General features: G+C 49.1%; 1 protein-coding gene and 1 long non-coding RNA gene across 6 annotated transcripts; one reads left to right on the top strand and one right to left on the bottom strand.

Moving 5' to 3' along the window:
* The first annotated feature begins 334 nt into the window (after window positions 1-334).
* On the top strand, window positions 335-20,948 carry RMDN3 (regulator of microtubule dynamics 3). Of its 2 annotated transcripts, XM_059848612.1 has the most exons (13): window positions 335-503; window positions 1,526-1,733; window positions 2,761-2,907; window positions 6,021-6,519; window positions 7,189-7,291; window positions 7,684-7,701; window positions 8,106-8,166; window positions 14,874-14,949; window positions 15,715-15,792; window positions 16,988-17,086; window positions 18,047-18,100; window positions 19,049-19,129; window positions 19,696-20,948. In XM_059848612.1, the coding sequence occupies exons 1-13, from the start codon at window positions 359-361 to the stop codon at window positions 19,747-19,749; spliced, it is 1,623 nt and encodes a 540-aa protein (XP_059704595.1). In that variant the 5' UTR covers window positions 335-358; the 3' UTR covers window positions 19,750-20,948. The 2 variants fall into 2 exon arrangements, with proteins under 2 accessions (XP_059704595.1, XP_059704596.1); XM_059848613.1 differs by lacking the exon at window positions 7,684-7,701.
* Window positions 20,258-26,593, bottom strand: LOC132328627 (uncharacterized). Of its 4 annotated transcripts, XR_009486818.1 has the most exons (7): window positions 26,345-26,591; window positions 25,933-26,229; window positions 25,723-25,824; window positions 22,267-22,379; window positions 21,606-21,685; window positions 21,286-21,387; window positions 20,258-20,729 (listed from the first exon to the last, which is right to left on the bottom strand). It is a non-coding gene; the product is annotated as an uncharacterized LOC132328627 (long non-coding RNA). The 4 variants fall into 4 exon arrangements; XR_009486817.1 differs by having other exon boundaries at window positions 25,933-26,593; XR_009486819.1 differs by having other exon boundaries at window positions 21,286-21,384; window positions 25,933-26,593.
* Window positions 26,594-26,751: the final 158 nt, after the last annotated feature.

The following is a 26,751-nucleotide window of genomic DNA, read 5'->3' as shown; positions in this document are numbered from 1 at the left end:
CCGGCCTGTCCCCTGCACCCCTGGCCCGCAGTGTTGTCACCACGGCGGGACAGCTGCCGCAGAGGCAGCAGGCGGCAGTCGGCGGCCTTGGGGGGTTTTTCCCGGGACATTCCGCGGGTTGGGGGGCCTGTGGGCCGGCGGTGACCCCCACGCAGGGCGGCCCAGCTCCGGGCCAGGTTCGTGTCCCCGTCCACGCCCAGGGATCGCCACAGGCGCGCGCCGCCGTGGGGCGTGGCCTCGCTGCCCCGCGCGCCGATGACGTCACGCGCCCATACACCACCCTCTCCCCTCCCCGTTGTCGCATCTCCGTGACGTCATCTCGCCGCGCCGCGGGCGGTGCCGCGCGGCCGGAGCGGCCATGGCGGTGCCGGTGGCGGAGCCGGCCCGGACCGGGCCCCGGCTGGGGATGGCGCTGGGGCTGGCGGCGGGCGCCGGCTTCTGCCTCGGCGTGCTCTGGGTCATGCGCCGCCGCTCCAAGGAGGCGGCGGAGCAGCCGCGCCCCGGTACGAGCGGGATGGAGCGGCGGGAAGCCGGGTCGGGATGCGGGGAATGGGGTTGGAATAGAGAGGAATGGGGCTGGAACTGGGCACATGGGATAGGGTGGCACGGAGCTGGAATGGAGGAAATGGAATGGGGTTGGAATAGAGACGAGTGGGGTTGGAATAGGAAGAGTGGGGGAAGACGCAATTAGAGTTGGAAGGATGGGGTTGAAATAGGGGAGCGGAGTTGTACTGCGGGAAATGGGGTTGGAAAAGGAAGAATGGGGCTGGAATAGGGGAGAATAGGGATTGAATGCGGGGAATGGGATGGGATAGGATGGGGGAGCAGGGCTGGAATAGTGGGGAGTGGGGCTGGAATAGGGGGAAGTGAGGTTTGGGGTGGTGGGCTTTTAGAAGTGCTGGTTCGGAACCCTGAACTTGCTGGGTTTCATCCATGTCTGTGCAAAACTTCGGGAGCAGAAAATGAAACTGTGTTTTTACAGTGATCACAGAAATAATAGAATCCTGCAATGGTTTGGGTGGGAAGGGACCTTAGAGCCCATCCAGTCCTACCCCCTGCCTTGGACAAGGACACTTCCCGCTATCCCAGGCTGCTCCAACCCCCATCCAGCCTGGCCTTGGACACTTCAGGGATGGGGCAGCCACAGCTGCTCTGGGCAAGCTGTGCCAGGGCCTCAGCACCCTCACAGGGAAGGATTCCTTCCAATATCCCCTCTAAATCTCCTGTTTTCTAGTTTGGAGTTATTCCCCTTTGTCCTGTCACTCCAGGCCATTGGAAAGAGTCTCTTTTCCGTTTTTCCTTCAGACTCCTTCAGGCACTGGAAGGGGCAGTTGGGTCAGCGCAGAGCATTCACTTTTCCAGGCTGAACAATCCCAGAACTCCCAGCCTTTCCCTGCAGCAGAGCTGCTGCACCCCTCTGATCCCCTCGGTGTCCCTATGATCACCAAGCCCCCTGTCCCCTGCCAGCAGAGCCGTTTCCCTCCCCCGAATCCTGGGATGTGACCCTCCTTGTGCTGTGCTGCAGGCGAGGCCGTGCCCGGGGCACTGCTCCTGGCGGGGGATGGAGCCGATGGAGCCGTGCCCAGCCCCCTGCTGCTGAGGCAGGACGAGCAGCTGGAGGTGCTGGAGCGCCTGGACTTCGTGGTGAGGAACGTGGCCGAGCTGAGGAAGGAGGTGGAGGAGCTGCGGAACAGCCTGCAGGACCTGGCGGTGGAGATCGTGGGGGAAGTCAGGTACTGCCCCTCTCTGCTGGGAAACAGCCACAGCACACGTGGAGCTGGGAATGCCTGGGCTGGGAGGCACCTCAGAGCCCACCCACCGTGGGCAGGGACACCTTCCTCTAGCCCAGGCTGCTCCAAGCCCCATCCAGCCTGGCCTGGGACACTTCCAGGGATGGGGCAGCCACAGCTTCCCTGGGAAATCCATTCCTGTGCTGCACCACCCTCACAAGGAAAGATCCATTCCCTCAATCTAACCTAAATTTCCCCCCTTCCAGTCTGATCCCATTCTGTCACTCCAGTTCCTGTTGCAGGGGCTGGACGGACATCACATCTATGGATTCCTTATGGGTTGTCCATGTAGGAGGATTTGCTTACCTCCAGATATATTATATTAGATACATTATATTATATAGTATATACTGTATAATTATACATTATAGGTATAATATATACTATATAACCGTAGATTCTATATTATACAATATACATTATATAATATATATAATGTATATATGTAATATATTTTGTTTGTATAATGTATTATATATTATAATATATAAAATACAAGATATTTAAGATATATAATATACATTGTTTATTGTATATAATATAATGTATGTATTGTTATAATAATAATTCATCACTATATAATACAATAATACATTATATTATTATATATAATTTTAATTATATATTCTATATTATATGTTATATAATTGTATATTATATAATATATAATTTAGAATGTATTATATTAGATACATTGTATTGTATAATATATATTATATATGGTATAATATATAAAAATAGTTATATATAATTATGTATAGTATAATATATAATATATTTTAATATATATTATATATATTATACAGAATACAACATTAGCTCCATTTGAGTTTGTATAAACAGGAGTGAACCACCTCGTGAATTCTTTGCCTAGAAAGGGAATTTTGTGGAGTCTGCTGGAGAGGAGAAGGGGAATAGCAGATATTTCACTACCAAATATTTATTTCTCTTCCTTTTTCTCTCCCTGCAGGACCCACCTTGAAGAAACCCAGCGTGTGGCTCACCGGAGGAAGTTCCCCTTCTCCAGGGAGAGAAGTGACTCCACAGGCTCCAGCTCCATTTATTTTACCACCAGCTCAAGGAATCCCAACACAGATGATGGAGAGAGTGAAGGGGGGTAAGCAGGGCACTGGGACAGATGTTTTAGGGGATTTGGTGCCACATCTGAGCAGTTTAGAACATAAATAAGGGAATTTTCTTCCCCTACAGCCTGTTTGCCAGGGCCAGACTGAGAGATGTGAAATGATCCTTTAAGAGAAGGGAAAAAAATGAGGGGTTTTAAAGAAACAATTTGATTAAGGAACCTTGCAGAAGGAAGGGAAGTATGAGTCCAGCCTGGCAATGGAGTGAGAGTGTTTGGAAATCAAATTTCCAGGCTATATTATATTATATTATATTAATCAAATCATCGGATCAGTGAATATCCTGAGGTGGAAGGCACCCAGGAGGATCATCCAAGTCCAACTCCTGGCCCTGCACAGGACAGAAAATTCTGTGTGGTGTAAGAACATAATTAAAAATGCCAGTATAGCTGCAGGTTATATAGTTAGACAGGTAACAAGTTCTCCTGCACCTGTGACTGCTGATTTTCTGAGGAAATGCTGCTCCTTTGTGCCTGAATCTGACCACTTCTGTAGCTTTTGGGGTATGGAAGTGTGTCCCAGAACAGCTGGTGCTGCTATATACATTTTCCCAGAGCAGTTGGGATGAAATATCATTTAAAGAGAGATTTTAGAGCAGTGGGAGCATTTCAGTTTTAGAGCAGTGGGGGAATTTGAGCAGCCAGATGATCTGAGGGCTGGTGCCAGCTGGCATTTCAGCAGGGATTTGTCCTGCCAGGACAAAGGACAGGGATTTGGGACTGCCCTAAGCTCATGTTTTTCTCTAATAGCTGTAGCTGGTGAGGGTGATATCATTTGGATTATAGAGCTTCATTCAGCTCAAGTGGGTGTGTGGATGGGAGGGAAATTAGGGAGGGAGTGATTCATGGTGGTGTAATAGGTAAGGAGGTTGCAGAACAGATTTTAGAACTGTGGAGTTGGTGCTGAAGGCAGGGCTTGGGTGATTGGGTAACAGCAGATGCACTGAGTCACCAGGGGGACAATGGTTTGTGTAAACCTGCTGGAAAGGGGGTTTTGGCCACACATCCCAGCCCTGGCTGTCCTCAGATCATAGAAATTTGTGAGTTGTGACAGAGGCCAAGAGTTCAGAGTTACAGAGAAGGCACCTCCTGAGGGGACAGGGGTGTATTTCACTGCAAAACCTCATTAATTTTTTGGGAATCCAGTGGTGGTTGGTGGAGTCCTTACCTTTTAATTAACATCTGTAATTAGCTGTAATGACCATTGTGGGGATTGGTGGATTAGCAGCTCTCACCTGATTTAAAACTGGAATCTTAGGTAATGCCTCGCTTTGGTCCTACACAGAGAGGTGTAAAAATATCAAGTCAGGCCAGGATCAGCTGCCTGTAGTGTGCAGTGTTGTCTGCTAGGGATGTGAATGTGCTTGGAAAGTAGCATTTTCAGGGTAGGAAATGTAAATTTTGGAAAAAACTATTTAAGCTTTGGAGCAGGCACTGAGAGGAGGAACGAGTCTGTTGCCGACAGATGGATTTCAGCTGGGTGTTCCTTGCTGAATTCTTTCAGTGGAATTCAGAACAGAGAACCCCCAATTCCAGCTTTATTTTGTAAACCACATGGGCATGAGCAGCTTCTCCAATTTCAGACACAATTCCCAAAAATCTCCCAAGCGTTTTCAGAGGGGTTGTGCTGCTTAATTTCCCTGTGTGGCTTTGGGTTTTTTGCTTCTTCACCACCTCTTCTCATGGGCTGTTTTCCTTCAAGATTGCCATATTAAAGCATTCCAGAGCTTTCCATCATTGTAAACTCAGGAAAACAGGCTGATAGCACCTAAATCCCTTAATCTCCCTGAAGACTTTGGGTTTCCTTGCCTTTTTGAACTGGCAGAGTCTTGTAGGGGCTCTCTGACAGAAAACGAGGTTGGGTTTTGAGCTGAAGGGCTGAAATCTTGGCAGCTGCCAGTAAAATGTTGGGGGTTAGGATGGGGAAATCAGGGAATTCGCGGAGTTTGTGTTTAATTACTGGAAGTGAGGTGGTCTAGAGAACTAATAATGCCATTAATATTAAGGAATATTAATAAATGAGGGTTTTAATCTGAGGCAGAGCCATGCCAGAGTCACCTACCCTTGTGTTGGTGCATTATCCATTAATTCAATGTCATCTCCAGCATGGCATCCTTGTTTTCCTGCCTTTACAGTGTGAGGCTGATGCTTTATTTCTTACCTTAGAATATTTCAGGACAACATGGTGGGGTTTTGAAAGTCTGGGTGAGGGTTGGAGGCTGCAGTGGGGGAGCACAGAGGGGAATTCCTGAGAATTAGGGATGGTTCTAAGGAAGCTTTGATAGCCAGATGTGTCTTGTTATCTGTGTGTGGGCAAAGCCCTGTCACTGCCTCCTTCAGATAGGGGCTGTGGTCACATATCTGTGTCCCCAGAAAAAGGCAGGGCCACAGGGCTGTCCCTGGGAGGAGCAATCAGCCAGGACAGAGGGAAGCACAGCTGGAGGTACCCAGTGCCCCCAGAGCAGAAGGGAGCTCAGATCCAGCAGAACTGCTGAAGTTCTCTTGGGCAGTTACTGACTTAAATCAACAAAACCCCTGTGTTCAGGTGCACATTTTGAAATGACTTGCTGATTTGTGCCTGTTCTGTAGTTAAGAGCTTGCAGGTGAAAGTAAGGGGCACAGATAGTCTTGTTTGAAAAGGAATCAGCTCTGCAAGTGGACTCCCTCCTGCTGTGGTACCACTATGTAACCCTGGTTTAAATTTCAAATTTAAAATTCCCAGCTTTAATGCTGGGAGACCTTAATTTTTCTCCATTTTCAGGAGCTCTGATCTGAGCTTTACAGGAACACTGAGGTTAGGAGGAGCTGACAGGGTGTGCAGGGGAGGTGGGGACAGCTAGAATCCTGGAATGGTTTGGGTGGGAAGGGACCTTAAAGCTCATCCAGTGCCACCCCTGCCCTGGGCAGGGACACCTTCCATAGACCAGGTTGCTCAAAAGTGACTTGGGACATCCTTCAGCTTTCTGAGGGTGATACAAGAAATGAGGTTGTGTGAGACACTTGGGTTGTGCAGTTTTCTCTGGGATAAGCCAAGATACTCTTCCTCTCCTCTCCTCAAACTGCTTTGGTGATGTTTTCTTCCCCCAAAGTTACACCACGGCCAACGCCGAGTCCGACTATGAGCGGGAGTCGGAGCGGGAGAGCGAGGACGAAGTGAGCTGTGACACCGTCAGGACCGTGCGCAGGGACTCCCTGGAGCTGCCCCCCGAGGATGAGAGCTGTGACACCCTGAGGAGGGTGCACAGGGACTCCCTGGAGCTGCCCCCCAAGGATGAGAGCGGTGACACCGTGAGGAACGTGCACAGGGACTCCCTGGAGCTGCCCCCCGAGGATGAGAGCGGTGACACCGTGAGGAACGTGCACAGGGACTCCCTGGAGCTGCCCCCCGAGGATGAGAGCGGTGACACCGTGAGGAACGTGCACAGGGACTCCCTGGAGCTGCCCCCTGAGGATGAGAGCTCTCTGCTCCTGGAGGCCTCGCTGGAGGAGGGGCTGGGGCAGCTCCTGGAGCAGGCCGACCGCCTGCACAGCGGGGATGAGCAGGACAGGAGAGAGGGCTTCCAGCTGCTCCTCAACAACAAGCTGGCGGTATAGGTGCCTTGTTGTATTTTCCAGCACCGGGGGAGGGTCAGCTTGGATGTCAGGAGGGGTTTCTTCGCTCAAAGTCTAACCTGGAAATGATCCCCACCTTGTCACCCAGCCCAGAGCACTGAGTGCCATGTCCAATCATTCCTTGGACACCTCCAGAAGTGGGCAGCCCCTTCCATTGCCTGACCACCCTTTCCAGGAAGAAATTCCTCCTAGTGTCCAACCTAAACCTGCTCTGGCACAACTTGAGGCCATTTCCTCTTGTCCTGCCCCTTGTTCCTTGGGAGCACAGCCCAGTTCCCCCTGACTGCCCCCTCCTGTCAGGGAGTTGTGGAGAGGGAAAAGGTCCCTCCTGAGCCCCCTTTTCTCCAGGCCGAGTCCCCCCAGCTCTGTTCCCGTCCCTGGACATGCCCCATCCCCTCCCTCGCTGCCTTTCTGACTTGAGAAGCTCAGAGCTGGGCACAGCACTGGGGGTGCCCCTGCCGTTCCCAGCACAGGGAATTCTTTTGCAGCACTGAGTTCTAAACTCGCCCTCGCTGTGGTTCCACTTTGCTTCCTTTGGAATTGGGGCTTTTTAAGGCTTAGGAGAATCCCTGCATGACTTGAGCTGTGAGTGCCCTGCTCAGCCTTTGCTGCTGACCTGCTGTGGGGTGTTTGTGTTCCCTGCAGTACGCGGGGCAGCGGGAGTTCCTGTGGCGCCTGGCGCGGGCGCACTGCGACATGTGGGAGCTGACAGAGGACAAAGAGGAGAGGAGGTCCTATGCCACAGGGGGTAAGGAGTTCCCTGCTGCCCCAGACGAGGGCTGGCACTCAGCTGCACAGCCCCTCCACCTGCCAGCAGGTCCGTGGTTTTAGTGGGTTTCCCTAGAATCTGGTTTTTAGGGGGGTGGGAAGCAGCACTTTAAACAAATTTCTTCTGTTTAAAAATTGGGCTTTCTGATAGAGTCTAAATAGGCTGAGACCTGCTTAGAGCTGGGAAAGTTGTGTCTCAAACCTGTCATCCATTTCTCTGTGATACTAAAATAAACCATAAATATAAAATAAACAAGCTCTGCTGTAGCATACTGAATTTTCTCTGTTGCCAGCATGTGCAGATATAAAAACAATACCTATTTTTAAATTCTCTTTAACTTCATTCCCTCTTTGTTCTTTACCACCTCAAAGGTGTCTGCAAGACTTTAGGTGAGTCAGAAGAGACAAAAAAATCATCTTTATTACAGTTAAGATGTTCAATAAAAGATACTAATCTAAATAATTTTTGTCTTATTTATTATGCACGTAACTAAACAGAGTTAGTTAATACTGTAGCTAATATAATTACTCTTTTCTGGGAATCAGTGGGCCATTTAAACATGGAATTCTAAGTTTTATATTGTCCCTTTAGCCATCCATAGGTGCTTAGTTTTCAGTTTTTTGAACCTGCCAGAGGATAAAATTATGTATGGGGTGTTTCCAAGCCAAATGCATTATCAGATTGACAAATATATGACTTTTCTGCTGTTCTGTTACTCTTGACAACTTCAGAGAAAGAAACTGGGAGAGAAAACAACTGAGTTTCTTACCTCTGACTACTTTTTTTGTTCCAGGGAAGGAAGAGCTGGAACTTGCCTTGCAGAATTGGGACCAAAGTGCTGAGTGCCACCAGTGGTAAGTGACTTTTTACTTCTTGCTTTTAAGAAGCATAGGAAAAGGACCTGGAGGTTTTTGTGAGCTGAGCTGCAGTTAAAAAAAATAAAATACAAACCCCCTACAAAATTCTTTGCTGTTACTTGCACTGTGCCACACTGGTGGTGTTTTTCCATAAAAAGCCATTTTTAACAGCTTTGCTTACTTGGTGTAAGGAATAACTTGACAGACAGTAGGTTTGGTTGTGATGGTAGGAATAAATTTGGGGTATCTTACGGCAACTTAATTATGAATTTCTCTCTGAAGAGTTCTGGAGGAAAAGCTCCTAAGTGGAGCTGCTTTTGAGGCAAGAGGGGATGTGTTTGACTCCATCAGCCAGGACTGGGAGTGTGGGCTTGGTGCTCTGCCAAATTCCCTATTTTCCACTTAATTCTGAAGGAAGGAGATCCATCACTCTCAGCAGACAGGCTTTTAGAGTCTCCTGGAAGTGTTTTCTGGCACTGCTGGCTCTGCTCTCGTCCCCCTGCAGGGCCCTTGGCTTGGACATGAAGGGACACAGCAGCACATGGCACTTTTATATTGAAACAGAGATATTTTATGTGTTTGTTCCATGCTAAAAGAAGAGATGATCTGCAGTTCAGCCAAGCAGTGGTGGCCAACATTTCTGCACAGGGTTTCAGAGAGGAGGCAGGAGAGGGGGAAGGACCTTTCTCCCTTCAGCCTGGAGGAGCAGGCTGTGCTTCCAGCTTGAGTGGGGCATTTTTAAATGTCCTTTATAAAAATTACTCCAAAAGGGAGTTTGTGGAGTGGCACAGGTAATTGGAGATAAGGGAATGTGCTTTTCTGTTACTCTGGTGAATTCCTCTGTGAATGGTGTTTGTCAGCAGTTGCACTGAAGGATTGACAGCACTTAAATTAGAATAAAAGGGAATATTTTTTTCTTCTTTAATGAAAATCATGGGGAAAAGAGGTTGCTGAGTGTCTTTGCCAAACAAGACCCATGCTCTTGCAATGAGTAAATTTGCTTGAAGGATTGTTTTGAGCTACTGGCATCTGAATAAATGCCTCTATCATCCTAAACTGTATTTCATCTGTTGGTAATGAATTACCTCTCTCATTTAAAGCTTTGATTGGAAGGAAGAATTTGGGAGCAAGAAAATCTCCAGCAGGTCATGGTGCTGGGCTCTTATCTACTGGCTTAACATCTTTGAATGGACAGGGTTTAGTTGCCAGGGTGAATCTTAAAATTTGTATTTTACAAAGCCAGGTTCTACTCCAGTGTCCAAGTATTGACAGTTTTGCCTTGGAATTCCGAGTCTGGGACAATTCTTGGCCCCTCAGACCCCTTTCCCAAACAGGGACAAGGCTCCTTCCTGCACAGCTACATCTTGCTTCCAATTCTCCAGGGCAGCTGGAGGAAGGAAGCAGCAGAGCAGCATGTGGGAGGTGTGGAATTTCTTGGGAATGAATATGTAACTCCCTTTATCAGCACACAAATTACTATTTTCTACCACGAATAGAACAGGAAATTATTCCCTTCCCAGCTCTGAAGTGGTCACAAGCTGGCTTAATTGCAGTCCTTCTTTATGCTAATTGAATTTACCCTGGGGAGAAAAAGCAGCAGTGGTTTTAAAGCTTTTTTGGGGTGGATTTGATGCCCCAGCTCTTGGGGGAAGTGATCAGAGAACATTGTTCACATTTATTTAAATTACAGTTTTGTTCTGTTATATTTCTCTCTAGTGACTAATTTCCTTGCTGAAGAATCCTTTATTATCTTCTGTCGCAGGGGAATAATTTATTACCTCTCACCACCCATGTTGTCTTTCCAGTATTCTTCTCCCTCTTCCTTGTAGTTTTTCAGAGAAAAGTGGAGGGATTCAGTGCAGGACACAAGCTGTGAGAGTGGCATGGCTTTGTGCTGCTGTCATGGTCCTTTGCATTCTTTCTTCTAACACAGCAGCACACACCAGCATCTTTCTCTTTCCCACTGCATCCCAAATGGCCACTTTAATGGAAATATTCTCAGTTATTTTGCTGCCTCTCCACACAGGCTGTGTGAAGCCTGATAGTGCAGGAATTCCTGGGCTGAGTTTTTTCTCTGTGTGTATAATTCCGTGTTGATTTTCTGATTTATCAGTTGCCTCTTGAAAGTTTGTTGATTCCTTCAGATGAAATTGTGCTGGGTTCTGGTGCTTATTCATTGTGTTTTGTGCTTGTTATTTCCTCCTGCTGCCCACATCATTCCCAGTTTTTTGAGATGCTGAGGAAGACAAGAGGTGCTTTGCCTATAGTTACCATTGCAAGGAAAGATTTCTCAGTGCCTCATTGTTGTTCAGTCATCACTGACATTTTAAAGAAACAAAGAAAGAAAATAACTGGGAAAGGGAAGGATTTCTGCTGGAAAGGATTTCTGCTGGGAAGCTTTACTGCTGGCTGCAGCTCCTTTTGGGGTTGGAAGGATTTGACAGCAAGAGGAAAAGTGGTTTCTCAGGAGTGCCAGGGAGAGCAGTAAGTGTGCGGGGCTGTGTCTGGCCTGCCTTTGGGACCTGCCCAAGCACAAAGGAAAGGCTTTCATGGCTCTGCCCTGGCCATGGAGTGTGGGACAAAGCTCTCCTTGTGGCTGGTGCTGTTGGAAGCTGGCCGGTGCCAAGGGAGCCATCTCCGGGCACAGTGGAGCAGGAAATTGGTCAGGGCTGCCCAGACAAGCCCTCTGCAGAGGGGCTGATCCAGCCCATGCTGCCCTTTGGATGTTCCCTTGGGAAATGTGGGAGCTGTGTTGGGCATTAAATGCATTTAGTGCCTTAAGAGTAGATCTGTGTGTGGGAAGTGAGGGATTCACAGGGAATGATCTTAGAGCCTCTCTGCTCCTGTCTTACAATGACCTGGTTCTTACCTTGGGTTTGGACACCAGAGTCATTCTCTGCTTTGATTGTCAAACATCCGTGAGCAGGTGGAGCTTTTGTCCATTTAAACTGATTTCTTCAGGAGCTGATTTCAGCTCTTGAGTAGGACAGAGCAAGTTCCCAAGTCTGTTCTTGCTTTTAGGGATGGATGGATGGATGGATGGATGGATGGATGGATGGATGGATGGATGGATGGATGGATGGAGCATCAATGGCTGCACAGACCTTTCAGAAATGAATTGAGAAACAACTGTGGCCTTTTAGAATTCCCAACCCATTCCCTGTGGGTGTTTGCAGCACAACTGCAAGCACAGGGCAGCAACTTCAGGGATCAGGAAAGGAGACCAAGCTGTGGATTTGCCTTAGCTTCCATTCCTCTTGCTAAAAGTAATACTGGAAGTGCAACCAGAGGCATTTCAGAGAAACCTGAGGAAAATGGTGCAGGTGCTGTGTCAGGAGCTGTAGTTTGAGTTGGACATCATGCCCTAGAAATGAAGCACTGCCTGCTGAAAGCCCTCACTGTGGGAGGAATCATAAGCTCCAGCCCCCTTGGGGTTATCCTGTGTGTTATGGAGAAGTGGGATTGAGTTGGATGAGTCTCCAGACTGTGCCCTTTCTTCTGGAAAGTCTGGCAGTTTGGTGGAACATCCAGATCACCAGCCCTTTTCAGTTCTGTGGGTACATCTGGCTGTCCGTGGGCAGATCCTGAATTTTTGAGAAGTCACAGCATTCCAGATATGCCTGGGGGATGGATTTCATTTAACACCTGGCAGTGCTTCAGGATTTCGCTCCTGCTGCATCACTGCCCAGATCTGGCCAATTCTGAGCCAGATTCTGGATTTATGAGCTGAGCATTTTCTGTTCTGCAGGCAGAAGAAACAGGGAATTTGCTGTGAGTGTGATATGGAGAAGGAACAACTGTAGGAATAGGTGCTAGGAGGTAGTTCAAAATGTAGTGGAGGGGAAATAGCATGGAGTTAGAGCTGTCTGAGTGTAGCCCCCTGACTTGTCTGCCCTGGAAGGTGAATTCAGAAATGTGAACATCCAGAATCCAGGAGCTCTCCCATATGGGTGTTTGTGGGCTGTAAGGAAGGGGAACATGAGCCTCCCTTTTCTTCCATCTTGTCTCCCCTTGGAAGAGCCAAAGCTTTTTTTCCCAACCTCTTCAGGGTCAGATGGTCATTAATTTCAGGTGAAGTCACTGGGAATTCTGCTGTCTCTCCCAAAGCACTAATTCCCAAACAAATTCTTATTTTAATTTTTGGTTGTTGCAGTCTAAATACCTGCCTGCTAATAACCCTGTCCCCTTACTAAGTGCAGGGACTCACATACATCTACCCAGTGCACAGGAAGGTAAAAATGTGGGAATGCTCACAAAGTAGTGGGAAAACTGTCTTGGAGGTGGTTAAAAGAGCTAAGAGCTGTGTTTGGGCTAGCAGAGCACCCTGACTGTGGAGGGGAGGTGCTGGAGGCTCTCTATCTATGGCAGAGTGCTGTTTCCAGGGAAGTCAGGGTGCAGATCCCAAAAATCCTTAAATCCTGGGGATTTAAGCTGGAAGATCAGGCTCTCTCAGCTGGGGGTGCCTGCTTCCACAGAGTTTATTTTCTAATAAATGGAGAAATCCTGAGCTGAGATTCCTGGGGGAACTGGTATGTCAGCAGCCTAATGAGGAGTCTGGCTGCTAGTTTATCAAGGGATATCCTAAGGAAACTCTGGATGGATCTGAGCAGTAATGCATAGGGCACCCAGTGGTTACAGGGAATTAAAATCCCCATCATAATCATTTTATTCTCTCCTGGTGCTGCTGCTCAGCCTCCCTGCACCTCCACAGTGCTCTGGTGATGCTCAGCCCGAGGCATCCCATGGAATGAGCTGGAATAAATTACTCCATCCTGCCAAGCTGTGCAAGCAAGGGAGAGAACAGCAGAAAGCAGAGCCTAGAATCCCACAAGTGCCGAGTTGTGGCTGTGAAAATCCCCACAGTCCAGTGGCCTGAACCTGGGATCAGCAGAGCTGGGTTGGGAACAATCATCTTTCCTGGGAATACAGTGAAATCAGATCAGGTGTCTCTTCCCATACATATTTTTTAGTTTATTTCACAGCACCAAAATAGGACTGAAATTTAATTTACTGCTGCTTTTGTGGCTTTTTCATCAACATTTCACCAGGCTGTTTAAAAAACCCTGGAATTTATATTTGACATGAGGCAACTGTGTGATTTATTGTCTAGGAATATTTTATCTCACGATCTTAGTAAATAAGCTTTTTATTGGCTTGTATTTCTCAACCCCTGTCATGTTGTGGTTAGGGATGTTTAGTCCAGGCTGGTGTTTGTGGGGAAACAAACTGGAGAAGATCCTAAAAATATTTACTCCATCATCTGCACACAACAGAGCAGGGCTGTGGAGCCCCAGCAGCAGGAAAAGATTTTTGTCCCATAACCCACTGATCTGGTAATCCTTTCCATTACCCTGAAAAGTAAGAATTTTAGAGGTGATCTAGAGTTTTTCCACAAGAAAGTTAACAAATCAAAGGAAGAGATTTAAGGCAAAATGCTAAATTGTTCAGGAATCGTGACTTTGTGCTGTAACTTCCACACTGGGAATGGAGCAGTGAGGTGTGAGGGGATTTGTGGGATTTTGTGACTCTAAGGAAAGTGTAATTGGAGATTTAAAGGTCTCCTGACAGATTCCTGCACATCTGCTGTGGTTAATCATCCCAAAGGATCCTTTGGGATATCTGTATCTGTGGCAGCACTGGGGTGTGGGTGTAGGAAAGAGGATTTTTATTTGCATCTTTCTGCTTTTCAGCTTTATTTTTTGCAAGAATGAGCCATGTTATTGATTTGCCTATCTGTTCCACCTGATATTTTTTGAACAAAACTCAGAGAAGGGATGGAAATGTCCTCCACTCCCAGAGGCCAAGCAGGATAGGAGAGGCCAAACTTCAATCTGCAGGTTCTGTCCCACTTGAGAGCTTTCTGAGCTGTTGTTTCTTGGGAAGTGATGCAGGGAAGGAGGTTTTGAGCCACTGTGATGCAGGGAGGTGAGGTGGGAGGGTGCAGATCCACAGGGAATTAATCTTGAATTTCACAGCTCATGCAATAACTGCTTTTGCTGGGGCCTTGCTTCTCAGGCTCACAACTCAAGGTCTCTTACTGAACAAAACTAAATGGCTTTGCACTTTCAACACTGAGCATGTGTCATTCTGTTTCCCAGCTTCAGGATCTAGGTAGGTTTTCCAAGTGTTTCCCTGGAAGTAGAGCCCTGTGTGCTGCAGTTGGAGGTTGCTGTGCCCCGTGGTTGATTGGAGCTGCTCTTAGTCTGCCTCTTGCTGCAGTCACTTCACCCTGCCCTGCTCTGGGTCCTGGCACAGCTTTCCCTGCTCAGAGAAACAATTCCAGGTGTGGAAGTGTGCTGCTCCTGGTTTTTTAGCCATCAGAGCAGTGAGTTTGTGTCACACCCAACCCCTCTGGCTGCCTCATCCTTCCAGCTCCTTCCTTCCTGGGTGCTGCATTTTTGCTGCTAATGTCTCTTGCCTGTGAGGGATGTGCTGTATTCCTTGTTTTGCCCACTAAGGTGTGAAGCTTTAATGCACTTCACAGAATCCTGGGATGGTTTGGGTTGGAAGGAACCTTAAAGCTCATCCCATTCCACCCCTGCCATGGGCAGGGACACCTTCCACTATCCCAGGCTGCTCCAAGCTCTGTCCAGCCTGGCTTTGAGCACTTGTAGTTCTTCCTTCTGCAGCCCTGGACAGCAGGTAAATGTGGATTCAGTGTGGATTCAGTCCCAGCTGGCTCATGCAGGTGTCTCCCCATGCAGGTTTGCCATCCTTTGTGGGCACGTGTCGGAGCAGGAGAGCATTCCCAAGCGCATCCAGGCTGGCTATGTTTTCAAGGTGAGTGGCCAGGAGTGCTGGGCTTTGTGTGAGTATCAAACAACACTCATTTCTGCAGCAGGAAATTGGGAATATTGGCTCCAGTTCTTCTTAGGGAAACAGTAGATTTCAGAGGTGCCACGAGTGGGTGGTTTGGGGTGAGGAGGCTGATTCCAGCCATGCTTTTGGGAGTGACTCTGCAGTTTTACACACTATAATTGCAGAAAAGAAAAGAAATCTTGCAAATGAATTTAGGTAAAGGAAGAGACTTAGACCTTGAAACATGGAATTACTGTGTGGTGACAACACACAGCACCAGCTTGTCTGCAGTATGTGCCTGTGAACAGCATGCACCCTCCCAGGGAGCAGTTACTGCTCAGAGAGGATTTCATTTGCCTCAGATTCCTTTTTTTTAATTCCTAATATTATTACTAGGAATGGTGCATGATGCCTTGTGGATGTTCCAGGGAAAAAGGATGTACATGGAACAGGCCACAGGTTATTGTTTCCCATCAGCCTTTGGCATGATCAGTGAGGTTATGGCAAAGCTCTGGAGGAGGAATAAAATGCAGGGCAGCTTCTTTGTGTGTGTGCAGAAATTCCTGTCCTCGAGGCTGGAGAAATGTTGCTTTTCCTTGCTTACGGAATCCAGTCTAATTTTACTGTTTGTGACACTTAAATTGTGGATTCCTTCCTTTCCTCTTTCTCCACCTGCTCTGGTGGGTATTTTGTTTGCTTTATCTTTGTCACAAAGATGTGACACGTGCTGGTGCTGCTTTCCCACAGGAACACATTGATAAAGCCATTGCCCTGAAGCCACAGGACCCACAGCTCTACTATCTGCTGGGCAGGTGGTGTTACCAGGTAAGAGAGTTTATTCTCACCCCCTGGGCAGCCTCTGAAGGGTTCAGAGCTCCATCCTGGGGTTTTTAGTCACTGCTGGTGGCATGGGAGGGGAAATGGCAAAGGGTGGGTTAGGAAAAGCCCGAGCTGCAAACTCCTTTCCTGTTCCAAGTGCTTTCCTTGGTAAAAAAACCCTTCCTTCCATCCTCTGGGCACACAGGGATGTGTTAAGGCCATCTGAGGAGCTTCTGCTCACAGTGTTGGTGTAGATGTGTTGCATGTGTTCCCCTGCCACACACAGAATTGGAGGCACTGGCAGCATCTGCCAGCTACTTTATGCTTCCTGACAGGGAAAAGCTTGGAGTCAGATGCCTTCAATCAGATTTAGAGCCTGAAAAAGGGAATAAAAGTCTGCAGTGACTGTTGCTGTTCCATTTGTGCCATTGGAAAGCACTTTGTTGGGAATGGAGCTACAGGCAGGGATTGTAGCTGGGAGAATTGACAGTGGGAATTAGAGAGCAGCCCTGAGCTGAACTGCTGGGAGCTCCTGGCTCTTTTCCTGAAAAAAGATCCTTCCTTCATGCTCAGCTGGAGCTGCTGAAGCCGTGGAATAAAACCACAGGTGGAGAAGTATGGTAGTGCTTCATCTAGTCTGCTGTGTTGGAATTGTACAGGATTAAACAGGGTATTGTCAGAGGGAGCTGGTGCAGTCTCCATCCCTGGAGGTGTTCAGGGGATGCCTGGAGGTGGCACTCAGTGCTCTGGGCTGGGTGACAAGGTGGGGATTGTCACAGGTTGGCCTCCATGGGCTGGGAGGGTTTTTCCAACCTAAATGATCCCATGATTATCTGGAGGGAAGGCTTCAGCCTGCCTCTCACAAGGAATCACAGGGTGGAGGGGAGCAGGTTCCTGTGGAAGGTTTAGGCTGGGAGAAGGGAGAGCACAGGTGGGGACTGGTATAGCTGCAGCATGGCAGGTTGTGATTTGGGGCCATCCAGATCCCAGATGTTGGAACTGCAAAAACTGACCCGGGACAAGGGAAAGCAAATTGGGTTAAATTCTGTGGCCAGACTTGGATACTCCGTGGGAATATTCCCACACTGCCGAGGGGTTTGGCTTCCTCCCTGCTGCAGGAGCAGCTCCCAGGGACTGGGCAGGCCCTTGTTCCTGTGCTGGTGTGGGATGGATGGGCCAGGTTGCCCTTTGGTCTGTGCAGGTTGCCCACCTGGGCTGGCTGGAGAAGAGGACGGTGTCGGCGCTGTTCGAGGCCCCCCTGACGGCCACGGTGCAGGACGCGCTCCAGAACTTCCTGCGGGTAGGGAAATGTGGGAATGTGCCAGGGAGGGGCATCACTGACCTGCACAGCTCACAGCAACAGGGCATCACTGACCTGCTCAGCTCACAGCATCACTGACCTGCACAGCTCACAGCATCACTGACCTGCTCAGCTCACAGCAACAGGGCATCACTGACCTGCTCAGCTCACAGCATCACTGACCTGCACAGCTCACAGCATCACTGACCTGCTCAGCTCACAGCAACAGGGCATCACTGACCTGCTCAGCTCACAGCATCACTGACCTGCACAGCTCACAGCATCACTGACCTGCTCAGCTCACAGCATCACTGACCTGCACAGCTCACAGCAACAGGGCATCACTGACCTGCACAGCTCACAGCATCACTGACCTGCTCAGCTCACAGCATCACTGACCTGCTCAGCTCACAGCATCACTGACCTGCTCAGCTCACAGCATCACTGACCTGCACAGCTCACAGCGATGGCACTGGGCTGCTTGGATCCCTCCTGGTGCTTCCCCACAGCCTGGGACCTGGGTGGAAGGAAAGCTGATGAGAAGTGTCCATTCCAGAATAGCCAGACAGAAGAATGGGATGTTGAAGATGTCAGAATTACAGCCCTAAGTGTTGAGAATTGGTTTAGGGGGTTGGTTTTCCTTTCTAAGGCTGCACAGTAATTCCTTGCTCTGTACTGGATACATCTGGGCAGTGCTTCCAGGGTCTGGGAGCTGGCAGCTCCTCCCTCAGAATATTTTACTTCAAGCCTGGCTGACACTTTTCCATTTCAAACTTTTCCAGACAACTGCTTGAAGGTTTCAGGGGCATAATGCTTTATGTATTTATTAGGATTCTCCTTCCTGCCATCTATTTTTTTTTTCCTTTAAAAGCTGCAATGAGCCTGATGTAAGAATTAACTGTGTCCTTGCATATCCTAATGTCTGCCCTTCCCTGTCACACCCTGCCTCTGTTCCTGTAGGTCGAGGAGCTGAGCCCAGGGTTTTCCAAAGCAGGAAGAGTTTACATTGCCAAGGTAACCACTCACTTCTTGTTTGTTCAGAGGGTAAGAAATACTTGTATTAAAAATCACATTTGCCTGTAAAGTGTTGACCAGGTAGAAAATACTCCAAGCAGGAGCAGAATTGTATAGGATGATAATATTTCCTTTTATCCTTTACATCTTTTTAGGCCAAATCACCTCATGCACAGGCTTTAAAATTTGGGGGTTTTGCCTTTGAGTCACCCAGTGGAGCATCCCTGGTTTGTAACAGATGAAATTCTATATAAAGCAGGAATGGTGACTTAGCAGCTGTGGGCTGGAGGTTTAATCCTTCCCCACCACGACTTCTGTGGTGATAAAGCCAGAGAATCGTGGGGAGAAGTAGAGGATAAAGGATTTCTCTTTCCCTGTCCAGCATGGGAGTCTTGAGCCCCCTTGCTGAGGGGTTTTTAGCACCCACTTCCTTTTTCTGGGTGAATTTCATGGTCTCCAAACTCCCCCAAGACCCTCTGGACATCCAAAATCTTCTTGTTCCCAGAGGGATCACTGTGCCTCAGCTGCTGGTCACATGGAGAATATTTCATGCCTATTTTGGGACCTGAGACTCCTGTAAATAATATTTATTACATTTTCAACAGGCTGGGGAATTATGTACTCCCAGGAGAGAGGTTTTGTGGAGAACATGGTGTGAGGAGGAGGGGAAACAGCAACTGAAAATCAAAGTAGAGCTTTGAAAAGGGTGAAAACCACAGGGGCACCTTAAAATGTCCAAACAAAACCCAGTCTCCTTCGCCAAAGAGTCAAATATATTTAGTATTCCAAGATCTGGTGGTGCTTCTGAGGCCTTGTGGCTGAGAGATACTGCAGGAGATGCCAGTGCAAAGGGTTAAGAGGCAGCTCTTTTTAGCAGTTGCCCAGTTCCATTTGCTGTTCCTGTTTTCTCCCACTTAACCCCTCTCCTGTGGCCATCTCCCCTCCCAGTGCTACAGGGACCTCGGGAACGCCTCGGCGGCGGTGCTGTGGATGGACCTCGCCGCGGAGCTGCCAGGGTACACCAAAGAGGTAAAAATGAATTCTGCACCTCTGCTCCATCCTGGGAGAGCCCAGCTGGGTCACTGCATCCACAGGAGGGACAACAAGTTGGTTGGGAGGGATGGAGCTCCTCTGCCATGAGGAAAGGCTGAGAGAATTGGGATTGTTCAGGGATAAAGAAGTTTGTGGTGCCCTAATTGTGGCCTTCCAGTGACAGGAAAGAGGGAGAGAGACAATTTACAAGGGTCTGGAATGACAGGAAAAGGGGGAATGGCCTCAAACTGAAAGTGATGATGCTTGGCTCAGGTATTAGGAGGAAATTCTTCCCTGTGAGGGTGCTGAGGCTGTGGCACAGGTTGCCCAGAGACGCTGTGGCTGCCCCATCCCTGGAAGTGTCCAGGGCTTGGAGCAACCTGGGGTAGTGGAAGGTGTTCCTGCCCAGGAACTGGATGGGCTTTAAGGTCTTTTTCAACCCGAGCCATTCCAGGACTCCTCAATATGCTTAAAAGCTGGTTTGGAGGAAAAGAAGGGAAATTGTGTTTTTTATTTGTTTTAATCAAGCTGTACATTTATGAATTTCCCTCTTGCATTTCCAGGATGCAGAAAGCGAGAAGGAACTTGAGGAGATGCGCTCAGTCTGTAAGGAATAATTTTGGAAAAACTCATCCCACTGCAGAGACAGTAAAATTCCAAATGGATTTCATGATCCTACCAATTCCAAGTACACTTCATGGAAAAGCAACAAGAGCTTACAGGAAAACACCCAGCAGCACATCCAGGAAAACATCTTGGCATTAATGGGATAAAATAGTGATTTACTTTCCTTTGCAGAGCACTGCATTTGTTTGATTTTAGGATTCCTAAAAATGTTACGTTCCTGAAAAAAAAAGGGGGAATGTTTATAGGTAGAGTTTGTGATGTAAAAACATTTGTGGTGATATATATGTGTGTATATATATGGCAGATATATGTGAGATAGATACTTGGTGATATAAACATGTATTATATATTTTTATATATGTGTGTATAAATATATAAGTATGTATTTATTTATATATTATATATCTATATATGCACATATATCTTTTATATCACACTCTCTACCTGTCAGAAATCCTTGCTGGTGAGCTCCCAATTCATTCCTGAGGAAAACTTGAGTCAAATGTTTTTTCCAGTTTATTTGTATTGTCTTTTCCATAGTAATTAATGGAATCAGTTGTAATAACTGTTCAATGGGTTTGGGGGAAATCAATTTCCAGGTGGGACCAAGGAACTTTTCTGCACAATTCAGACTGGATTTTAAGAGGTTCATTGGTCAAAGAAGTGAGGAATAGGATTTTAAACTTCAGGATTTTCTCCCAGTGATGTTTCTGTCTTCGTTCACACAAGGCTGAAAACTTCTGTCACTCCAAACTGTGCTGCTGTGGTTTAGATGGAATGACTGAGTTTAGGAAGTAGTTCTTGATCAGAGAACTGCCCACAGGGGTCGGAATATCCTGTGGCAAGGATGATGTTTCGCTGGGATAATCTGCCACTGACCAGATTAATTCTCTTTGAATTAATTATCTCCTGGACTAACGAGGCAACGCCGAGGAGGTGAAGCCGACGACTGACATTCCTCTTGCAGCTCCTGGGGACCAAAGAGCAACGGGGAATTGTGCTGGATGCTGACATGGATGGGGAAGGAAAACCTGTTGTGGAATTCCCCACATATTTATCAAGGCTTTGTTGGTATCCCTTAAAACTCCAATGGCAGCTACTGAACACTAATTCCTGAAAGTCTGTTTCATGCTGGGTGGTTGTGAGGGGTCAATTGAGGAGTGTGTGAGTAAAACATTCCTTAAATCACCTTTTTTTCCCTTGCACTGTGGTGGGTTTGTTACTTCCTGAAAATAACACTGAAGGGGAGAAGTACAGCATTCAAACTCCAGAGTCCAGCATTCAAACTTCCTGGATTGCAGGTCTGGATGCTGCAGGGCTGGGTGACAGCCTCGGGGCAGGCACGGGCCAAAGCACAGATGGGGAGCTTTGGGAGGATTTAGGGGACCTGGATGGAGTGATGGGCCTGTGCTCCTGCCAGTGCAGTTGTGGCCTTTGTCACCTTGCCAGGAACGTGGTGGCAGCCCCGGGAGCAGGTGGGAGCTGGGGCAGAGTGTGGGACTGACCCAGGGCAGGGCAGTGCTTACCTTGGGGGGTTGGCCCCACACGCTGAGCTCAGGCAGGATCAGGGTCACAGATGCTGCATTTTGTGCACCCTGAGAGTTTCTGTTCCCCCTGGGGATTTCCTGCTGGGATGTGGCAGCACAGGGAGCAGAATTAAACCTGCAGCTCCCGTGGGCACTGCTGGCCTTTGTCCCTCTGTTGTGCCATCAGACCGTGGCAATTTGCTGCTGCCACTGCCACCCCACCTGGGGGCTGTGTCCTCCTGGCAGCCCTTCCCAGCCCCCACACAGCTCCAGAGGTGCCTCTGTGCGTGTTGGGAGTGTTTGCTGGGAGTGTGCCTCACCCCTGGGAGTATCCTTTTGTTCCAGAGCAGACTCCCGAGCTTTTGGGCTTCTCAGCTTCAGGGCTGGATTGCAGAAGTGCCTGGAAGGAAGAATAACAGTGAGGTTTGTCCAAGTGGTGCTTTCAGACCCCACCTGACAGCCTGTGCTTTGTGCTGGAGGTTGCTGTGCCTTGGCCCTGCAGGGAATGAATGTCCCCTTCCCCTTTCAGCCCAGCAGAGGCTCTTATAGGAATATTTATCCTTTACTTCCCTGTGTGATAACTGAATCTCCCCCTGCTGTGAGCCATTCCTTGAGTTCTCCTGGAGAAAACCTCATGGCAGAGGAGTTTGCAAAGAGCCCAGAGCTGTGTTTGGAGCAGAGAGAGCTGAGAGCTGCATCTGCCTGTGCTGCCCCAGCCTGGCAACATCCTCGTGGAACAGCCTGGGCAGATGGGATTAGATGGAGCAAAATCCCTTCATGCAAGAGGCTTTCTCCTGTGCAGATCAGGCATGGGGCAGGCAGTGAACTTTGGAAATCAGCTGATTTCCCCAGAAAGCATCACTCCATCAGCATGAATGACAGGACCTGTGCCCACTGCTCAGGAGTCACCCAGCCAAAATCAAGGGCAAAGGTTGGTTTGGGTCTGAGAGCTGGAAATAACTTTGAAAGAGAAGAAATGACCTTTTTCTTCCTTTCTTTCTTTCAGATGCTGGAATTGCCTCCCTGGATGTGCACTGAGCTCTCGCTGCAGGGAACTGCCAGGCCTTAATGGTGGTGAGTTCATCTTCTTCTCACTGGGGAATGGGAAAGAATTATTAATTAGTAATTGCAGAAATGTTTTCTGAAACCTTTCCTCTTTGCTGGTAGATCTTCTCTTTCTGCCTTGGAATGTACAGCTGTTCCCTGCTGTCCTTTGCCCTGCCTGAATTCCCTGCAGCTCCTAACTGGGAAAACCTGGGGTAACTCAGAGGGAACAGAGGTGACATTTTTAGCTGAAAACCTGGGGCAGTTGAGAGGGGACACAAGAACTGTTTGTGTAGGAAAATGAGAGGGGATGTCAAGGGGAGCAAGGTGGCATTTTTGAGGGAAAAGCTGAGGTGATGATTAGGGGAGAGAATGCAAATTTTTGGAGTAGAAAGATCTAATCAATATTGTACTGGAAGGAAAATTTTGGGGGGTAAAACTCGATGTAATCTGTAGGGGACAATGAATATATTGGAGCAAAAATGAGGTACTCAGTAGTAGACAAGGAAAATGTTGGAGGCAAAACTTGACAAAATCTCAAGAGTAGAGAATGAACATACTGAGGGAAAAAAGAGGTGATGAGTGCTGAGCATGTAGGAAAAATTTGGGGACTAAATCTGAGATAATCTCTAGGGGAGAGCATGAACATACTGAGGTAACATGAGGGAATCAGCTGTGGGCAGATGGGGAAATTTTTGGGTAAAAATTATATGGAATAATCTGTAGAGTGAACATTTTGAAGTAAAAATTAGGTACACATGGAAAATTTTGGGGGTAAATCTTGACAAAAGCTACATGATAGAAAGTAAATAATATTGAAGAAAAAATGAGGGAATCAGTAGTGGACAGGTAGGGGAATTCTGGGGGGCAAAATCTGAAATAATCTAAAGGTTGAGAATTACTATTTTCAGGCAAAAATTAGGTAATAAGTTATGGACAGTTACAGAAAATTTAGGGGGTAAAACCTGAGTAAATCTCAAGGAAGAGTGTGAACACTGACATAAACTGAGGCAGTCACTGGAGGTAGGCAAGGAAATTCTGGGGGTAAAACTTGGGAAGATCTGTAGGGCAGAGAATGAACATCTGAGGTAGAAATGATCAGTAGTCAACATTAGGGAGAATTTGGGGGGCAAACCCTGAGGTAGTTATGTAGGAACAATAAGGGGTTTTGGGAAAAAAAAATCTGACATAATTTGTAGGGGACAGAAGGAACATTTTGGGGATAAGAGACATAACCTGTGTGGTTTTGGTTTTAAAATCTAGTTGGTAAACGGGGGACAAAATGGACATTTTGTAATAAAATCTGAGTTAATCTGTAGAGGGAACAATGGATATTTTGAGGTGAAAAGGAGGTAATCAGGACTGAGCAGGTAGGGAAAACTGATGGAGTAAAATGTGAGATTATCTCTAGGGGAGAGCAGGAACATCCTGAGGTAAACTGAGAGAATTGCTGTGGACAGGTGGGTAAATCTGGGGATAAAACTGAGGGGATCTCCATGGTAGAAAATGAATATTTCAAGGTCAAAATGAGGTACTCAGTGGTGGAGAGGTAGGGATCATTTCAGGGGTAAAATCTGAGGTGATCTGTAGCAGAGAGGATGCACTTGATGGGGTAAACTGAGGAAATCAGTTATGGACAGGACAGGTAGGGAAATTACTAGGAGGGAAAACTGAAAGCATCTGTAGGGTGAAAAATGAAAATATTGAGGTGGAAATGAGGAAATAGGGAGTGGACAGGTAGGGAAAATAATGGGAATAAATCTTGTGGTAATCCCCAGAGTAGAGAAAGAATGCTTTCTTGTAAAAAGTGAGGAAATCAGAAAGGGACAGACAGGGAAAATTTGGGGGGGAAATCTCAGGTAATCTCAAGGTGAGGGAAGGACTGTTTTGAGGTAAACTCTGGACTCCCTGTGTCCTCCTTCCCTGGCAGCAGCTGGTGGGGAAGGGAGAAGAAGCCTTGGGCTGGAGAGGGGCAGGAGTAAGGCCCTGTGGGCAGAGGAACCCCCCGGTGTCACCAGGTCACCTGTGGGGAACAGAATGGGCACTCTGGGAGCAAATAGAGGTGATTGGATTGTCCCTTTGGGGGATGCTGGCATTTAGATCATTCCATGCATTCCAGCCCAGGGCTTTGGCTGGCAGGGCAGCACAAAGATTGTTCCCTGTGTGGTGCCCAGATTTGGGGTTCAGCTTTGCTAGTGCAAATGAGTTATAGCTATAGCCCCGAATTCCTGCTGGAATAACCTCCCAGTGCCTCGTGCAGCATGGATATTCCCACAGAGAGCTGCCTATTGAACACCAGCTGTGCCAGGAACCAGCAGAGGCTCCAAGGAAGCTCAGTGGGATCAGGACAAGGACAGGTTGCTATTCCATAGCATTTGCTATTTATTCATCCCCCAGCCCCACCCATGTTCCCGGGGCCACCTGACAGAGTTCCCTGGGATTCAGTGGACTCCACCCCCTGAGCTCGGGCTCCAGCTGATGTTTCACAGCAGCAGAGGGCAGGGGCCCTGCTGAGGCAGCCCCTGTGCCCAGGGGAGGACATCTCTCCCTGCAGGAGCTGAGCTCATTCCAGAGCCTCGGGAGTGGCCTCTGGGAGTTCTTTTCCCTGAGGAAAGGGATGCACATCCCTGCCTTCAGGGCACTGCAGTGTGACCCACCTGTGCAAGCTTCCCAGCAGTTGTGCAGCTCCAGCTGGGTCCCTGAAAAACTCCAAACTTCATCCAAACATTCATCTAACTCTGACCTTCTGTTTTAAGGCATCTCCGAGGGCATTGCTTGGGATTGAATTGCTGTGAGGGGAATTCCCTTGGCTGTAAGGCTGCTGCTGGAGGATGTCCCCAGGCTGGAAGGGAAGGGACTGGGGTGGCTGGGACAGACCTGGTGGGTGTGTGGGAGCTCCAGGAGGTGAGCACCGGGAATTGCTGTCCGAGCTCCTCTGCAACCCCAGCGTGCCGGCACTCCCAGGCCGTGGCAGCTGTTCCTTGGGGTGGTTTTGGGATGGCAGTGGGCTCTGCCCGGGCTGCAGCATCTCGGGGGGCCTGTTCAGAGCAGCCCCTGGCCGAGGAGCCGCGGGCAGCCCTCGATCCGTGTCCATCCCAGCGCTGCCCGGGCAACCCAGTGCCCGCCCCGGGCTGTGTTTGGCAGCTGCCTGCCACGGGCAGGACACTGAGGCACAGCTCCTCCCTGCAGGCACCGAGGACAAGAGGGGCTGGTTCCCTCCCTGGGGCTCAGCCTCCTCCCGCCCCGCCTTCCCAGCCAGCCGGGCCACACGGAGGGAGCACCAGGAACATTCCTGGCAGGGAGCAGGAGTCCCCGAGGGCTCCGTGCAGCTCCGGGCCCGAGAAGCAGCCCCGGGCTCGGCCCCCACCATGATTTTGGGCTGTGAGCACTCACCTGCAGGAAACGTCCCTCTGCAGGTGGGACCAGCCCTGACACTCTCCAGAACTTTGGCCTTGGACCAAGGGAGCCCTCAGGACTTGTCTTGCTCGTTTCTCCCTGGAAAGGGACATGGCATCAGCACCTTTACAGCCATCAAGGAAATGCTGGAAAGGGCAGGAAATCAGGGTTGTTGGAAGGATTTTGTGCTGTCACACAACTGTTCACCTGTGTTGTTCCATGGTCAGGTGCTGGCTATGGAGCTCTGCCTTATGGACATTCCAGGGGCTGGTGTGTAAGGCAGCATTGGCATAAAAGAAAGAGCTGCATTGGCCTAGGAATTCCCCTGCTCGAACTTGGCATTCCCGTCCCAGGCAGGACATTGCCGTGACCTGAGATTGGCTTGGTTGGAGCAGGGTGCTGAAAATGCCCAGGTTGTGGGTTCAATCCCCAGCTGAGCCCTTCACATAAGGGTTCAGCCTGGTACTCCTTGTGTGTGCCTTCCCACTCAGGATATCTGATGACCTGGAAATAAACAATGAGCAGTTTTCACTGGTTTTTTAAACCCAGAGGTTTTTTGCATGGGAGAGTGCGAGCCACAAGGAAAGTTGAGGGAAGGAGGGAGAGCATCAGGTCTCACCTGGCAGGTGTCGGATGAGCGGCCCGAGCAGAACCGAGCCCCGGTGGGGCCCCGTCCCGCACCGGCACAGTCGGGGCAGGAGCGGCAGCGCCGGGCTCGGTCCGCGCCCGTCCCGGAACGGCTCCAGCTGCCCGCGGCGATGCAGTCCCCCTCGTTCCGCAGGGGCGCGACGGGCGAGAGCCCCGGGGAAGGGGCTGTGGGCGCTGCTCTGCGCAGGGGGTGCGGTGGCCTTGGGGGCGCCGGGGCTGAGGGGGCTCCGCATCCCCGCGGGGGCTGGGCCGGGAGCGCGCACGGGGGGCCGCGGGGCCGGGAGCGCGCACGGGGGGCCGCGGGGCCGGGAGCGCGCACGGGGGGGCGCGGGGCCGGGAGCGCGCACGGGGGGGCGCGGGGCCGGGAGCGCGCACGGG

Source organism: Haemorhous mexicanus, chromosome 6 (assembly GCF_027477595.1).
Source record: "Haemorhous mexicanus isolate bHaeMex1 chromosome 6, bHaeMex1.pri, whole genome shotgun sequence".
Lineage (NCBI taxonomy): Eukaryota > Metazoa > Chordata > Aves > Passeriformes > Fringillidae > Haemorhous > Haemorhous mexicanus.
The sequence above is the reverse complement of the archived record's forward strand: the minus strand, read 5'-3'. Positions and strand labels throughout refer to the sequence as shown.

Bases quoted from the DNA above. Each gene is read 5' to 3' on its own strand.
- RMDN3 (XM_059848612.1), top strand. From the start codon at position 359: ATGGCGGTGCCGGTGGCGGAGCCGGCCCGGACCGGGCCCCGGCTGGGG. The intron at 1,734-2,760 runs GTACTGCCCCTC...CTCTCCCTGCAG, and splicing joins GAGATCGTGGGGGAAGTCAG to GACCCACCTTGAAGAAACCC. The intron at 8,167-14,873 runs GTAAGTGACTTT...CTCCCCATGCAG, and splicing joins AGTGCTGAGTGCCACCAGTG to GTTTGCCATCCTTTGTGGGC.